The sequence below is a fragment of the Sminthopsis crassicaudata genome, chromosome 1 (assembly GCF_048593235.1).
Source record: "Sminthopsis crassicaudata isolate SCR6 chromosome 1, ASM4859323v1, whole genome shotgun sequence".
Taxonomy (NCBI): domain Eukaryota; kingdom Metazoa; phylum Chordata; class Mammalia; order Dasyuromorphia; family Dasyuridae; genus Sminthopsis; species Sminthopsis crassicaudata.
In genome coordinates this window covers 398,532,982-398,550,422 of record NC_133617.1, presented here as the reverse complement: position 1 = coordinate 398,550,422, position 17,441 = coordinate 398,532,982, and the positions used below count along the sequence as shown (strand labels likewise).

The 17,441-nt window shown below is 36.9% G+C and overlaps 1 protein-coding gene across 2 annotated transcripts in view; it reads left to right on the top strand.

The window, feature by feature from the left end:
• Positions 1-2,703: 2,703 nt before the first annotated feature.
• TRAP1 (TNF receptor associated protein 1) overlaps positions 2,704-17,441 on the top strand; it is an 82,474-nt gene continuing 67,736 nt past the window's right edge. Inside the window, exon 1 of one of the 2 annotated variants that reach the window (XM_074279988.1) lies at positions 2,704-2,930. In XM_074279988.1, the coding sequence (XP_074136089.1) occupies positions 2,834-2,930 (97 nt within the window). In that variant the 5' untranslated portion in view covers positions 2,704-2,833. Of the gene's footprint in view, positions 2,931-3,339; positions 3,495-17,441 lie in introns of those variants that run through there. The other variant, XM_074279989.1, reaches the window with a different exon arrangement.

The following is a 17,441-nucleotide window of genomic DNA, read 5'->3' as shown; positions in this document are numbered from 1 at the left end:
CAACTCCTTTGGATTCGGTGCAAGGATACAGAGTTAAATGAGGTCTAGTGGTGGCACAAGAGTCCCCTGTAAAGGAATTTACAGACCTGAAAACCTAGATTGATAAAAGGTTTATTATGGGGTTTGGAAGTAAAGTTAAAGTCTAGTTAGTAAAAAGTGTTAAGTAAAGAGAAGAGAGCACCGGAAATAGGATTCCAGTGGACAGAGATCCTTGGCATGCCAGGCGTAATGCTGCCATCTTAGGAACCTCTGCAAAGAGAGGACTCCAGCTTGGCTCTTTTATAATGAGAGATTTAGCTACCGTGTTTCCCCGATAATAAGACACTGTCTTATTATTTTTTTGGGACTAAAAAACACCAGAGGGCTTATTTTCAGGGGAGGGCTTATTTTATCCTCCATCATGCCCCTTTTATCCTCCATCATGCCCATTTTAGCCTCCATCATGCCCCTTTTAGCCTCCATCATGCCCCCTGAGTGCTTATTTTATTCTCCATCGCTTACTGAACTTACCGAGTTTTTAGATGGTCCTGTCTCAGCTCTACTCCGCGGCGCTGCTCTCAGTAGCGCCAGCAAGCAAATCACCAGGGAAGAAGAGGATGACGCGCTCACTGCTGCAGCTCTGATTGGATGCAGCTCGGAGCGCGACGTGCGTTTCACCCGGGAGGGGAGGGCGGCGCTGCTTACTGAAGGTACCGCTACGCAGCATATAGCGCAGGGGATCACCATGATGACCGTTTTCATAGTAAGTTCGATAGGGCTTATTTTCGGGGGAGGGCTTATTTTAGCGGAATATTAAAGAGTATGTGGGTGTCTTATTTTCAGGATAGGTCTTATTATCGGGGAAACACGGTAAAAGGGCCTGTGGGTGAAGTCCCAAGTTGCCGTGGGGGCTGGGACAGGCCCTGATCTCCTATTGGAATTCAAATGGTGCTTTTGACAGGATTTGTGAATCAAAGGTCCCAGCTTCTTGAATTGATAATGCATCAGCTAGGGGGGGCTGGGAATCAGAAAGGAAGAAATCAATCTGAAAGTTTATTAAAGGGACCACAACCCTCATCATACTTACTATCACACACTGTAAGCCTTTGAAATACAAGGAAAGGCCAGAAGTTTTGCCCTGTATCACCCATTGATATTACACTGTTCCCTGCTGACTATACTTCACCCTCACCTCTTCTTCTTTTTTTATTTTTTTTATTTTTATTATATATATATATATATATTTTATAATATTATCCCTTGTATTCATTTTTCCAATTTACCCCCCCTCCCTCTATTCCCTCCCCCCGACGACAGGCAATACCATACATTTTACATGTGTTACAATATAGTCTAGGTACAATACATGTGTGCGAATATCATTTTCTTGTTGCACAATAAACATTAGAATCCGAAGGTACATGCAACCTGGGCAGACAGATATTAGTGCTAACAATTTTCATTCCCCTCCCTCACCTCTTCTTCTTAACAAAGTCCTAATTTCTTTCCAAGCTTAGTTGAAGCACGTAAAACTTTTCTGCTCTCAAAGACCAGTGCATTCTCTTTCACATTAACTCGGATTTATTTTGGATTTATTTCTATAGATACATGTTATCTTCCTCAGATTGAATCTATTACTTTGAGGGCGGGACTATTTCATTTTTGTCTCTCTGTAGCCTATTATGTACAAAAAAATAATAAGCGCTCAGTAGACAATGGTTGTTGTTTGATTGCCTTACTGGTATTCCGTATGGGAGGAAGCTTGTGTCACCTCTAGGTATCTCCTTTTAGGAGACATTCATAAACTACAAATGACTGGGTAAAGTGTGTTCAGAACCAGAGAGTAACGTTTGTCTGGCTTAGGGGAAACTTGCTAATTTTTTTTTTTTTTCAAGTGTCTGTTTGATTTCCGAGGGCAGAACGTGGAGCAAAGGGTGGAAGCTGCAGTAGGTCTGAGGCTCAGGTAAGAACTACTTTCCTATCAGTGAGCGCGCTCCAAAGGCCGAGAGCACTGTCTTCGGGAGGGTGCGTGATCCATCTCAGGTCTGGAAACAAAGGCCACAGGGTTACTAGCTGGGGCTTATTCCGGAAGGGCTCTAGATCGGGCAGGGACGGGACCGCAGCCTCTTTCCTAACTTGGATTGAGTTTGCCTCTGTTTGAACACGGGAGAAGGGAGCATCCTTAAGATAACCAATCTCCGGAACTTGACAAATTCTAATGCTTTGTCAGATCATCATCACCAAATCCTTCTTTTTACACACAAAAACAGCACCATGAGTCGTGACTTGTACACATTTCGTACATTTTACTGGGACTTGCGCAAGCTGACGTTTTGGTCCGTCGCAATCAGAGGTCACCCTTTACACGCCCCTCCTTCCAACCCTACCGAGCGGTCACGGAAGGGAAGCGCAGCGTTGCCCTTGACGACCAGTCAGAAGGTCGCCGAGGTCCCTTTCCGGGATCACCCTCCAACAAGAATGACTTCGCCTAAGCCTGGTTGGAGGGGGAAGATACGCCCGCATAAAAAAATCTCTGCTTAAGGACGCTTTTTCTTCTCTCTTCTCCCTCCAGGGCTTCCGGACAAGATGCACATGCCGCCGGTAGGGCTATGGCAAAGCCTTCGAGGGTCACTTGAGGAGTAAAAGACCCTCTGTGAAGGAGGATTGCCGCGGTGCAGGCAAATGGTGCGGACAGCCTTGTCGCGCGGCAGGTGACGTCAGAGACCCAGGCCGCACATTTCTTGAAGGCCCGGGTTGTTGCCTCCCTCTAGGTCTGTGTCACCTAGCGTGCTCAGTTCCGCTCCTCATCCCTACCCTGGGAAGCTACTGGGAAGCCTTTTCCTGGGAGTGAGAAATGGCGCGGGAGCTCCGCGCACTGTTGGTGCTCTGGGGCCGACACGTAAGGCCTCTGCTCAGGCCGCGGGAGCCGGGGCTGCGGACTATCGCCGGAGGTAAGGCCGGCAGGGGCGACTACCCTCGCCCCCGCAGCTTCCTCGGGCCGTTCCGGAGAAAGAAGTGAGGCGCGGAGCGCCGCCGGGGGAGTTGGGCTGGGGAGGATCCGCGGCCGGCTGCGGAGGAGCTCCGACATCGGTCCGAAGGCAGCCCACGTGGGATTTCGGAAGCGGGGCTGGCCCTGGGGGATGCTGATCACTCAAAGCCACAAGTGTTTTCCTTCTCGTTTCCATTTAAGACTAAGATGTAAACGGTGTCATGCTTTCTGGCTTGGTGTGATTATTGATTAGTGAGCGCTTCCCAAAAAATCTGCCAATAACCACGTGTGCCTAGCGTAGAAGTAGAAGGAGCGGTGGCGGCCGCCGGAAGAGGCGTGACGGGAATGTAAGAGCCAGCTCCTGCGTGGGTAGGGTTAGTCTTATAGAGGGGGACGCTAGCGGGAGCCGTGAGATACTCGCATACTAAAGAGGCGTGAAGTGTCCGGGGCGCGTGCGCACAGTGGCGCTGTGCTGGAAACGCCGAAAGGACCAGAGAGAAGACAGGGTCTCAGACTACGAGGTCAGGTTAGTTTGAGCGGAGTAGATTGAGGGAAATTATAATGAGAAATAAGGCAGGAAAAGGAAGTGCGGTGGAGTAATGAAGGCCAGGCTAAGCAGTTCGATATTTACCTAGTAGGTAATAGGGAGTCGTTTAAAATTTTGAGCAGAGAAATCATGAGAAATCGTTTTGCAAGGGGGTGGGGGTGGCAAGGCCTGTTAGGAAGCTGATGCAATAGATTAAGTAATCGATAATGGAGAGAGGGAGGAGGGAAGAGACAGACAGGGAGAGAGAGAGAGAGAGAAAGAAATGGTGGAAAGAGAAAAATGAGATGATTGGCTGTGAGAGATTGGGGAGAGTTAAATCATTGACTTCTAAAATGTTGGAGGCAGTGCCTGGGTGGTAGCACTGACTTAAATTGTGAAAACGGGAGGAAAATTGGGCACTACCACTAGAGCACAGCGGTATGTGAAATAACTGGGTTCAATTAAAACAGATTTATTAACCTATACAATAAACATTGCAAGTTTTATTTCATTAAAGAATTTGTTATATGCAATTTATACTTTTGCTGCAATCACTTGCTTTTGTGGGATTTTATTGTAAGTATGGATGGAATATTTCGAAATTTTCTTTAATTCTTCTTGAAATTATAACTTTGAGCACATTTGATATTAAGCATACCACTGATCTATCACGTTTAAAACCCATATTAACATTTTCGTATACTGTATATAAAACAGCAAAAAGATTGTATGTGAAACTACAAATCTTTATCGCTTTCTTTTTAAGTATCTAATAAATTCAACATAGTTTTATGTTTAAAGCCTGTCCTGTTTTTTTTTTTTTTAAATCTCTAACTTCCTTTATGTCTCTCTCTCCCTTTCCTCTCCCTTTATTTTCATTGAGACAAAAACAAAACAAAAAACAAACCCATTTATGCATAGTCAAGGCAAATTTTGACATTGGTTCTCTGAAGATAACTGACAGTTCTGTACCTTGAGCATCAGGAGTCCTGAACAACATATTTCATCTGTTGTATTCTGGAAAAGGGGCTGGTCGCTGTGTTTCTAAGTCATTCAAAATAGTTCCTCCATCTAATCTTACACTTATCATGTATGTGGTTTTTGTTGGTTCTGTGTGAAGTGATTCACTCAGCATGATTTCATACAAATCTCAGTTTTCACTGAATCTATTCCTTGGATCATTTCTTATGGTGCAAAATAATCTAAAACATTTATATACTGTAGTTTGTTGAGTCATTCCCCCATTGACTTAATTTCCAGTTCTTTGATGCTACAAACAGATGCTATAAATATTTTTGTACATAAGAATTCTTTTACTCAGCCTTGATATATTTGGCATAGACACTTGTGGCATCACTGGGTCAAACAACTTTAACTTTGGGGGCATAGTTCCAGATTGCATTCCAAAAAGGCAACACCAGTAATGTACCATATGCTTGTTTTCCTGAAGCCCTTCCAACAATTGGCCTTTTCTTTTTTTGTTGTCTTTGGTAATAAATGTGAGGGGGACCTCAAATGTAAGTCATTTACATATCTTGGATATAAAACCTTTATTGGAGAAACTTAATGCAAAGATTCCTCCCCTCTCCCCAATTCACTGTTTCCCTTCTGATTTTTAACTGCATTGGGTTTGTACAAAAGTTCAAAATTTTTATGTAGTAAAACTGTCCATTTTATCTCCTGTTATCCTTTTTTTCCTACTGTTTGGTTGAGAATTTTTACTTATAATTTCTAATGCTATCCTTCCTTCTCTAATTTGTTCATGTTTTATGTTGAGGCCCTATAATATCTCTTTGGAACTTATTGTGGTATATTATATGACGTGTTGGTCTAAATCTAATTGCTCCCTAACTATTCAGTTCCTAGCAATTTTTGTTAAGTAGTGGGTCCTTACCCTAGTAATTGGGTTTGGGGGTTTATTGAACATTGAACTACTATGGGTTTTTTGCTTCTGTAGGTCACCTAATCTGTTCCATTGATCTAAATCTCTATTTTTAAACTAATATCAAATATTTTTGATGACAATTATAATTATAACTTTTTTCGTTGTGTCCCTTTCGTTGTATTGTTGACCTTTTGTTATTTTTTTTTAGCTCTAATTAATCATTTGATAGTTTGTTTAGTATGGTGTGGAAAAGGTTAAGTAGTACTGTCTTTTAAAAAATTATGAATATTTTATTTATCCCTAGATACACTACAAAAAAACTTTTAGCATTCATTTTTACAATATCTTGAGTTCCAGATTTTCCTCTCTTCCTCTCCTCTTTCTCTCCCCTCTTCCAAAGAAGATAGGCAGTTTGATTTAGTTTACACACGTGCCATATGCAAAACATTTATACACTTCATAATTGTGAAATAAGAAACAGATCAAAAAAAGAAAATAAGGGGAAAAAGTATGCTTTGATCTGCATTCATAAACGATCAGTTCTTTTTCTGAGTATGGATAGTATTTTTCTCTATAATTTCTTAGTTGTCTTGGATTTCTCTATTGCTAAGAACTGTCATGTCACCCACAGTTGATCATCTCACAATATTACTGTTATTCTGTACATAGTACATTTTTGCTTTGTATCACCTCATGAAGTCTTTACAGATTTGCTGAGAGCATCCATCATCATTTCTGATAACACAATAGTATTCCATCATAATAACAAACCATAATTTGTTTTGTCATTCCCCAATTTATGAGTGTCTTCTTATTTCCCAGTTCCCTGCCCCCAGAAAGGAGCTGCTATAAATGTTTTCTGTACATATAGATCCTTTTCTGTTTTGTTTTTTATCTCTTGGAAGGTACTGCTAGGTCAAAGGGTATGCATAGTTTTGTAATTCATGAGGCATAGTTCCAAATTGCTCTACCAAATAGTCTAGATCAGTTCACAATTTTACCTTCCCCCCCTTCTCCACTGTAAAAACTTTTTCGTCCATCTTTTATTTGAAAAAATTCTCATTCTACCCCGTACTACCTCTCCCTTTTCCATTCTCTCATTAGGTTCCTCTAACCCCTTAATTTTGTTTTTTTAGATATTCCTTCACATTCAACTAACACTTATATCCTGTGTGTGTGTGTGTGTGTGTGTGTGTGTGTGTGTAGTCATTCCTTCCAACTACCCCAATAATGAGAAAGTTCTTATGAGTACAGCTGTCACTTTCCTATTGGATGGGTGCACATGGCTCTCTTTATTATAAGTCTATTGGAATTGGCCTGAATCACTTCATTGTTGAAAAGAGCCACATCCTGCTTTTTAAGGTGTTTTCTTCAGTATCTTTTTTGTATCTCCTTTACCAAGCTGTTGTCTTTTTCATAATTTACTTGCATCACTCATTTCTCTCCCCAGTTTTTCCTGTATCTCTCTTACTTGATTTTCAAAATTCTTTTGAGCTCTTCCATGGCCTGGGACCAATTTAATTTTTTCTTGGAGGCTTTGGAAGTCAAAACTTTGTGTTATCTTCTGTGGATCTGTTTTGATCTTCCTTGTCATCATAATGTTATGTTCAAAATCTTGTTCTGTTGCTTGTTCATTTTCTCAGCCTATTATTTGATTTTTAACTCTTTGTTAAAGTAAGGCTCTGTTTCCAATGTGCAGAGTCCACTGTCCCAAGCTTCAGGGGGTTGGTGCAGCTGTTTTCAGGGAACCTGTAACTTTTCAGTTCTTCAAGGTATAACCTCTAAGGAGAGGTATGTTTACTCCTGTTCTGGCTTATGTTTTGGTCTGTGAGTGACCAAAAGCACTCTTTTCTGCCCAAGAATGGTGTTGAGAGTCCTTGCTTCATTATGGCCACAAGTTGTAGTGTGCTAATATTCCATCTTGCCCTAAGACTCGGATTTGACTACGGACAAAACAGTTGAGAACTGGTTCAGTGCTAGCAAAGAGCCCCCTTGTAATCTCTCTCTGATCAGTTGTTTGACCTCCTTACTGCCTGTGGACTGAGAGTTCTGGAAGCTACCAGCCCTGTTACTGCTAATTCAGGGGCTCTCAAGGCCTGCTCCTGGCTTGCTGGGGCCAGGCTTGTGCTATTGTGCCTGCTCTGCTCTGTTTTACTCTCACCCTGGTGCATTAGACCTATCTTGCTGATCTTCCAGATTGTTCTGGGCTGGAAAATTGTTTCACTCAGGTTTTTTTGGTAGATTCTGGTGCTCTAATATTTTTTGAGTCATTATTTAAAGATATTTGGAGGGATTTGGGGGAGAGCTCAGACAAGTCCCTGCCTTTACTTTGCCATTTTGGCTTTATCTCCTGATAATTTTAATATTCTAGGGTGCCCCTAAATATGAGCAACTACAATCCCTAGATAATTCAGTGAGGTTTAAATCAGCCAAATTCCCAAGCCATTGAGCTGGGTTTTTTTTTTTTTTTTCATCTCTTTTATCAGTTTCTGAGCCTTTTGTGATATGTTGATGCAAAACTATTGTGATATTCAATCATTATTTGGGAATTTTTGTAATTCCGGAATACTGCTTCTCAGTATGTCAGTACATTCATTGGAGTTGGCCTTTTCCTAGTAGATGCATGTTTCCTAAGTCCCTTTAATTCTTTAAGCTGATTTTAAAAATGGAATTATTTAATAACCTAATCTTTAATTTACAAATTGTATTATTCACATTACAGAAATAAACTAATAAAGCTATTTTAACAAATTTCCTTTTAGGAAATGATTTTTCTTCGTTGACTTCACTCCTATTCTACTTGATGGAACTGGTATTGTGGAAAGAACATTAGATCTGGAGTCAGATAACTTACATTCAAATTTTATCTTCAGTACTACCTCTGTGTGATCTTTTGGCAAGTCATTTTTCATTCCTGGTCCTCTGTTTTCTTAGCTGTAAAATGAAGAAGGTTGAATTAGATTGCCTTTTATGTCTCATTTAGCATTAGATATGTACTCAGATGATGTTCATTATTTTTAGGGTGAATTAAAATACATTTAACTAGTCAAGCTACTAGTGTAAGAGAAAACAGTATATAGTCCTACTTCCCAATGGCTACTCCAGCAAAAACTGTCAGACCAAGCATTGATTAGGAAATCTGAGGAAAAATCTTTTGAGGTGGGAATCTTTCTAGCCCCAAATCACAAATTTGACTCATAAGCAAGTGATCAAGGCAGAAAATATGGATGAGGGTAGTCCAGGATTTTAGACCCAGCCTTGGACTTAGTCAACAGTGTGGAATCTCCCAGAATGACTCCTATTGTAGAATTAGCCTTGGGGGTGAATCCTGATTTGAGAACAGAGTTAAATAAGTAATACCTCCATAAAGGATTGGGGAATTTAAATGTGGGCCCCAAACAATGTTAAGCCAACAGTGCAATAGCTCTGAATCTGCTGTGCCTTTTAGCTAGTTGATGGGGAAATGGGATCTATTGTATCTATTAGAGCAGGGTTTTTTAAACTTTTTCCACTTGTGATCACTTTTTTGCCTGAGAAATTTTTACACAACCCTGGGCATATAGGTATATAAAATAGATACACAAATCAACATTTACTCATTAAAAAATTTCCATTCAGTTACATGACAGATTTGAGAGTCACAATCTACAGCTTACAAAATTTTGTACTAAAGCATTTCCCACAGCTGTGTTACCTATACATAAAGCTTTCTGGGCATCAGAGAGCCTAGCAGGACAATAATCAGACTATGACCTTGATCTAACATAGAGCTTGCTGAAAGTATGTAGCTTCTTGACTTAAATTGAACCCTTCAAAAAAGGTTTTTTATTTTGTTTTTTTTTTTTGTTTTGTTTTGTTTTAATTTTTATATTTTATTTATTATTTTTATTTTAGCATTTATTTAGCATACATTTTATTTATTTTTATTTTAGCATTTATTCCTGAAGACTACCCAGGATCATCTAATATTTGAATCAGCTATTTACATATCTATTGTATATAAAACTTGTGCACAGAACCTGCTCTTGAAACAATGTCCCAATTCTGGAAATAAGTCTGGAAGAGTAAATAAAGAAAAAAGATAGGAACTATCATGATGCTAGAGATGCTCAAGACAAAAACCTGAAAGAGAATATAACACCTATAAGCAGATCCTCTGGGAAAAAGAGAAAACAACGTAGCTTTGACAAAAAGTCAACTATAATTCTCTTTTTTGTTTCTTCTAAATGTATTTCTACATTGATAATACTGCATAAGGAAAATCAGATCAAAAAGGAAAAAAGTGAGAAAAAAACAAGTAAACAACATCAAAAAAGATGCAAATGTTATGTTGTGATCTACACTCAATTCCCATAGTCTTCTCTCAATGCAGATGGCTCTCTTCATCCCAAGTCTAATGGAACTGGCCCGAATCACCTCATTTCTGAAAAGTCCCCTTCCTCAGAATTGATCATTGTATATTTTTGTTGCTGTGCACAATGATCTCCTGGTTTTGCTCATTTCACTTAGCATTAGTCTCTTTGAAATCATCCTGCTGGTTGTTTTTTAAAGAACAATAATATTTCACAACATTCATACAAACCATAACTTCTCCAGCCATTCTCCAACTGATGGGCATCCTTCAGTTTCCAGCTTCTTGCCACCACAAAAAGAGCTGCTACAAACATTTTTGCACATGTGGATCTTTTTCTCTTTTTTAATAATCTCCTTGGGATACATATGGCCCAGGAGAGGTACTACTAGATCAAAAGTTATGTACAGTTTTGATAGTCTTTTGGGCAAATAAACTATAATTCTTACCTAAATGAAAGACAATTTGAATTAAAAATTCTTATTAATGAAATGACATTGCTAGAGCAAAGAAATGGAAAAGAAAAAAGAGTTGACATCTTAGTGCAAGAGTTAACAAAAACATAGCCAAGCAACAGACCCCTTGAAAGTTACAATGGGCCAATCGGATATTATTAACTCTAGTTAAAGGTTATGAACAGGCAGATTTTTAGAAGAAGAAATCAAAGCTACCATAGTCATATGAAAAAATATTCTAAATCATTACTGATTAGAGAAATGTAATTTAAAACAACTCCATGGTACCTATCAGATTGATTAATATGACAGAAAAGGAAAATGTCAAATGTTGGAGGGGATGTGGAAAAACAAAGGAAATTAATGCAGTGTTCGTAGAGTTGTAAATTGTTCTAACTATTCTGAAGAACAATTTAGGACTATGCCCAAAAGGCTATTAAACTGCATACCCTTTGATCCAGCAATCCCACTACTAGGTCTATATTCCCAAGAGATCAAAGAAAAAGAAAAAAGGGCATGTATATAAAAAAATGTTCATAACAGCTTTTTTTGTGGTGGCAAAGAATTAAAAATTGGAGGGATATCTATCAGTTGGAAAATGGCTGAATAAATTGTGGCTTGTGATTGGGGTTCTGTGCTATAAGAGGTAATGAGCAGAATGCTTTCAGAAAAGCCTGGGAGATTTATATAAACTGATACAAATGAGCAGAACCAGAACACAGTACACAGTTACAGTGATAGTATATGACGATAAATAACTCTGAAATGACCTATATGATTCAAGACAATTCTGAACAACTTAGGATGAAAAATAATGCTACATGCTTCCAGAAAAAACTGATGGGACTATTTAATACAGATTGAAACATACTTTTTTTTTTTTTTTTTTCTTTTTTGGAGAGGGTCTGTTTTTGCAACAGGGTTAATAAAGTGTTTTACATGACTTCACAGGTATAATCTATATCAAATTAGTTTTCTCAAGAGTGAGGGATGGAGTAGAAAAGGAAGGAGAGAAATTTAAGAAATGCCAGTGTTAAAATATGTTTGCATTTCATTGAAAAAATAAAGATTTGAGATAATAAAAATATTAAAGACAAAAGAAAAAAATGAAGAAAACCTAAGGTATCTTGTAGCAAAAACAGTTGACTAGAAATCAAGGAGAGAAATAATATAAGAATCATTGGATTAAATGAAAAAGACAAGTCCTACAAAGAACTTACATATCATTTTTCAACAAATCATTTAAGAAAATTGCCAGACATATTTGAACCAGATAACAAAGTGGAAATAGTTACTTTGTGAAATAAACCCCCAAATGAAAACTATCAGGAACCGTATTGGTGAAAATCCAGAGCTTCCAGGTGAAATAAAAAATTCTGTATTCTACCAGAAACATTGAAATCAAGTACTAAAAAACTACCATGAGCTTATATAAGCTTTTAGCAATTATTAATATGAAGGAGTAGAAAGCTTGGAATATAATATACTAAATGTAAAAGATAAAACCTTTCAAGCCAGCAAAACTGAATGTTAATGCTTCTGGAGGGAAAGTGAGTATTTAATGAGATTTAAAGGTCTTACAGACATCACTGAGGAAAAGATCAGAGCTTAGCAGGAGCCTTGAAATACTGAGGAATAAAGAGAAGCATAAGCATAAAACGAGCAAATGGAAGACACTTTTATAAGATAAAATGCTTATATTCTAATATGGGGGTGATAGAAATCTCAGAAATTTAGTAGTATCATTGGTTATGAAATTAAATGTCAGAAGTGGGGGGCTTGTAATTTTATTATGTTTTGATAATCTTAAAAGAAAATGAAGGTTAAAGGAATACTCTAGGTAAGAAAGAGGGAGGAGCAGGGGAAGGAAACTTACTTAAATTGGGAACCATATAGAAGACTACAAATGAAGGGATTAGGGAGTGAGTGTTATAGAAGTCATATATATATATATATATAAATGAATCTTTAAATGAAGTCATATAAATAAATCTTGGATAAATATAGATGAATATTAATAAGGCAAAGTTTATTTGCAGAGGATATATATGTAACTTCTAGCCTGGGTCTCACTCAAACCAATTCCTTTGATAGTTAAGATATGATGGTGGAACGAAGGGGAACACTTGTAGATCATTCAGCTGTTAAAAAAGCCAGGGGTAGATATGCAGCAAAGACACCATATGCCTGATATGGCTAAATAGAATTTCTTGCATTTGAATTGCCCCATAGTGGTCTATTAGCAAATCACTCTGAGTTCTCTTGTATCTATTTATACTCAATCACAAACGATGTCAACATTAGCCACTTGGGGGGGTGACTAGTCCCTTTTCAGTTTCTAAGCCATATATTTAAACATGGTATCTGGAATTGCAGCTTGCTCTGCTTTCAAAGATTATTCTAAGGCATCCAGAAAAAGTGTCATTGAGATCACTTCATATGTGAAGTTACAACCCCCACATTTCATTACTTAGGGTAACGTTATTAAAAATCGTTTGCTTTTGATCTTTTGCTTTTACATCACTTAAATTCTTCTCTTTTCTCTCTTATCCTGCCCTTTCTCCCAGAGAACCATTTCTTGATTTTTTTTTTAAGAAAAAAAATTCACCAAATCCAATAAATCTGACATTATCTGCAATGTTCCCTCACTCACTACATTAACTACAAAAGAGTGAAAGGAAGTGAGGCACTTTTTCTGTGGGGGAGATTATTAGTGAAAGAATAAGCAAAGGAGACCATTGGATTAGTTGGATAGGAAGAGAACCAGAGGAAAGAAGATCCTGCAGGAAAAGGTGATGTGTCAAGTGCTACAGATCAGTCAAGAAGAATCAAAGTTGAAAAAAGGCAATGAGATTAGGTTATTAAGAAACACTGGTAACTTTCGAGGTCAGTTTCTTTTGAAAGATGTGTACTTAGCAACAATAAAATAGCCAGAATTCAGGAATGCTGAATGCTAATTTAAAATGCTCATTTATCTAGATTTTAGCAGAACTTTCAGTAAAGCATTTTGTATCATTCCTGTAGAGAGATGATTAGAGAAAACTTCATCAAATAGTGGTTGAATTATGGGCCTCAAAGAATAATTGTTAATGGTTCAATCTGTCTGGTGGGCCCTAGAGATTTAAATGGTCTTGGCCTATTTAACTTATTTGATTGGATAAAAACTTAGCATGCTCATCAGAATTACAAGACTGGGTGGGACAAAGCCTAATGATAATATAAATCTAAAAGTATTTTAATTGAAAAGCCAAATAAAATGAGATTCAGTAAAGAGAAAAATAAAGAGAAATTCAGATAAAGATAAATAAATATAGTTGTTACTAAAAAAAAATCAGTTTCATGGGTACAAGATGTAGAAGACATAGCATTCTGAAAAACACTATGGAGGTCATAGTGGATTGTAAGCTTATAATACTTATGAGTCAGAATGATTTCATAGCCAAAAAAACCTGTGCTATTTTGGGCTGCATTAAGAAAGAAGTATCTTCCGGAAATAAAATAATTAATTCCACTATACCCTGTACTTATCAGATTTTACCTGGAGTTCTCTGCACAATAGTTTAATAAGAATTCATTAAGACATGGAAGTGTTCACAGAGGAATAGTCAGTATGGAGTAGTGCAGGATGAGGCCTTCAAATTTTTGAAGGTAGTTACGTGGAAGAGGGCTCAATTTATTCTGTTTGGCCCCAGAAGACAGAATCAAAAGCAAAAAGTAGAAACCGAAGAGGCAAATTTAGATTTTTTTCCCCTTTTTTTTCTTTGTTAAAAATTCGTTTTTATTTTTAGTTTCTTATTTTCTCCATCACTTTCTTTGCCAACCATTGAGAAAGCAAGAAAAATAGAATCTGTAACAAATATGTATAGTGATGCAAAAAAAACTTTTTTTATTAGCTGTGTTCAAAAAAAAAAAAGGATAGAGAAGAATATATGCTTCAATCTGCACATTGAGTATATCAGTGCTCTGTGTGGGAATAGACAGCTTGTTTTATCATGAGTCCTTTGGAATTGTTTCGTTATTATGTTGCTCTAAGTTATTAGATTTTTCAAGATTATCTTTACAATAATGCTCGCTCTTTATAATTGTACTATTGGTTTTGCCTACTTTGTATTAGCTTATGCCAGTCTTCCCAGGTCTTTCTGAAACCATACCCATCATCATTTTTTTTATAGTATATGCATTCATGTACTATAATTTGTTTGGCCAGTTCCCAATTGATGAGCACCCCCTCAGTTTTCCCTTCTTTGTCACCACTAAAAGCTGCTATAAATATTTTTGTACTTAAGGTCCTTTTTCTCTTTCTTTGTTATTGACAATACAGTAGCAGTTTTGCTGGATAGGAGGATATATAGCATTTAATATTTTTTTTGAACCTAGTTTCAAATTGCTTTCCAGAATGGTTAGATTAGTTTGCAGCTCCACCAATAGCGCTTTAGTTTTTTTTTTTTTTTAACAGCAAACTAAACATTCTTTTTTATTTTTTTAATTTTTATTAAAACATTTTATTTTATTATTGCTCTGTAAGAAATGACCAGCAGGAGGAATACAGAGAGGCTTGGAGAGACTTAAATCAACTGTTGCTGAGTGAAATGAGCAGAACCAGAAGATCACTATACACTTCAACAACAATACTGTATGAGGATGTATTCTGATGGAAGTGGAAATCTTCAACATAAAGAAGATCCAACTCACTTCCAGTTGATCAATGATGGACAGAAATAACTATACCCAGAGAAGGAACACTGGGAAGCGAATGTAAATTGTTAGCACTACTGTCTATCTACCCACGTTACTTATACCTTCGGAAGCTAATAATTAATGTGCAACAAGAAAATGGTATTTACACACATATATTGTATCTAGGTTATATTGTAACACATGTAAAATGTATGGGATTACCTGCCATCGGGGAGAGGGAGTGGAGGGAGGGAGGGGATAATTTGGAAAAATGAATTTAAAAAAAAAATTTTATTTTTCAAAACATATGCATGGACAATTCTTCAACATTAGCCCTTGCAAAACCCTGTGTTCCAATTTCCCCCTTCCATCCACCACAACCTCTCTAAGATGGCAAGTAGTCCAATATATGTTAAATCAAATATATGTATACATATTTATACAATTATTGTACCACAAAAGAAAAAAAAAAAGAGAGAAGCAAAATAAAATGCAAGTAAACAACGAAAAGAATGAAAATATTCTGTTGTGATCCACACCCAGTTCCCATGGTCCTCTCTTTGGGTGTAAATGTCTCTCTTCATCACTGAACAATTAGAAGTGGTTTGAATCATCTCATGGTTGAAGAGAGTCATGTGCATCAGAACTGATCATCATTTAATCTTGTGGTTATCATGTATAATGATCTCCTGGTTCTGCTCATTTCACTTAGCATCTGTTCATGTAAGTCTCTCCAGGCCTCTCTGAGATCATCTTGTTGGTCTTTTCTTACAGAACAATAATATTCCATAATTCCATAATTTTTCAGCAACTCTCCAATTTATGGGCATCCATTCAATTTCCAGTTTCTTTTCTTTTTTTTTTTTATTGTTATAATTATAACATTTTCTTTGATAGTACATATTCATAGGTAATTTTTTTTTTTTAACAACATTATCCCTTGTACTCCCTTCTGTTCCAAATTTTTCCCCTCCTTCCCTCCACTCCCTCCCCTAGATGGCAGGCATTTCCATACATATTAAATATCTTATAGTATATCCTAGGCACAATATATATGTGCAGAACTGAATTTTGTTGTTGTTGTTGTTGCAAAGGAAAGATTGTATTCGGAAGCTAAAAATAATCTGGGAAGAAAAACAAAACAAAACAAAACAGTGCTCACAGTTTATACTCATTTCCCAGTGTTCCTTTTCTGGGTGTAGCTGATTCTGTCCATCATTGATCAATTGGAATTGGATTAGCTCTTCTCTATGTTGAATATATCCACTTCCATCAGAATATATCCTCATACAGTATCATTGTTGAAGTGTATAATGATCTCCTGGTTCTGCTCGTTTCACTTAGCATCAGTTGATGTAAGTCTCTCCAAGCCTCTCTGTATTCCTCCTGTTGGTCATTTCTTACAGAACAATAATATTCCCTAACATTCATATACCATAATTTACCCAACCATTCTCCAATTGATGGACATCCATTCATTTTCCAATAGCGCTTTAGTAAACCTATTTTCCCACATCACCTCCAACATGCCATTTTCCTTTTCTGTCTTCTTAGCCAATTTATTGCCTATGAAGTAGTACCTCAAAAGTTGTTTTTTTAATTTGTATTTCTGTAATTATTAATGATTTAGAGCATTTTTTCATACTATTTTTGAGTGTTTTGATTTCTTCTAAAAACTATCTAATCATAGCTTTTGTCTATCAAATGAGGAATGGCTCTTATTCTTTTTAATCTTTCAAAAGTATTTTATTTTTCCAACATATAGTTTCCAACATTCATTTTTGTAACACTTTGTGTTACAAAATTTTCCCCCTCTTTCTCTTACCCCTTTCTCCCTACAGACACCAAGCAATCTGATATAGATTAAGCATGTAGAATCCTTTATCCATATTTTTCACGTTGTACAAGAAAAAGCAGATCAAAAGGGGAAAAACCATGAGAAATAAAAAAGCAAACAGACAAAAAAGGTGAAAATTACTATGAATTTGATCCAGATTCAGTCTCTGTAGTTCTCTCTGGATGCAGATAGCTCCTTCATCACAAGTATATTGGAATTGCCTTGAATTACCTCATTGTTGAAAAGTCAAATCTATCACAGTTGATCATCACATAATTTTGCTGTTACTGTTTACAATATTCTCTTGGTTCTACTCACTTCACTCAGCTTCTGTTTGTTTAAGTCACTCCAGGCTTTTCTGAAATCAGCTATTGATCATTTCTTATAAAACAATCATATTTCATTGCATTCATATACCATAACTTACTCAGCCATTCCCCAAATGAAGGTTATCCTCAATTTCCAATTCTTTGAATGGCTCCTATTATAAAATTGATGCAATTTTCTACATATTTGGGAAATAAGACCTTGTCAGAAAGATTTACCAGTTCTTGCTTTTTTTAAGTTCTTTGGTTTTGTTTGTATAATAACTTAAATTTCATGTAATCAGTTATTCTTTTTGTTTGTTTACCTCTATATCTCTTCTTTGGTCATGAACTTTTACCTTAACCATGTACCCCAGATGATTTCTTTGATGATCTGCTAATTTTCTTATGATGTCAACTTTTATCTCTAAATCATG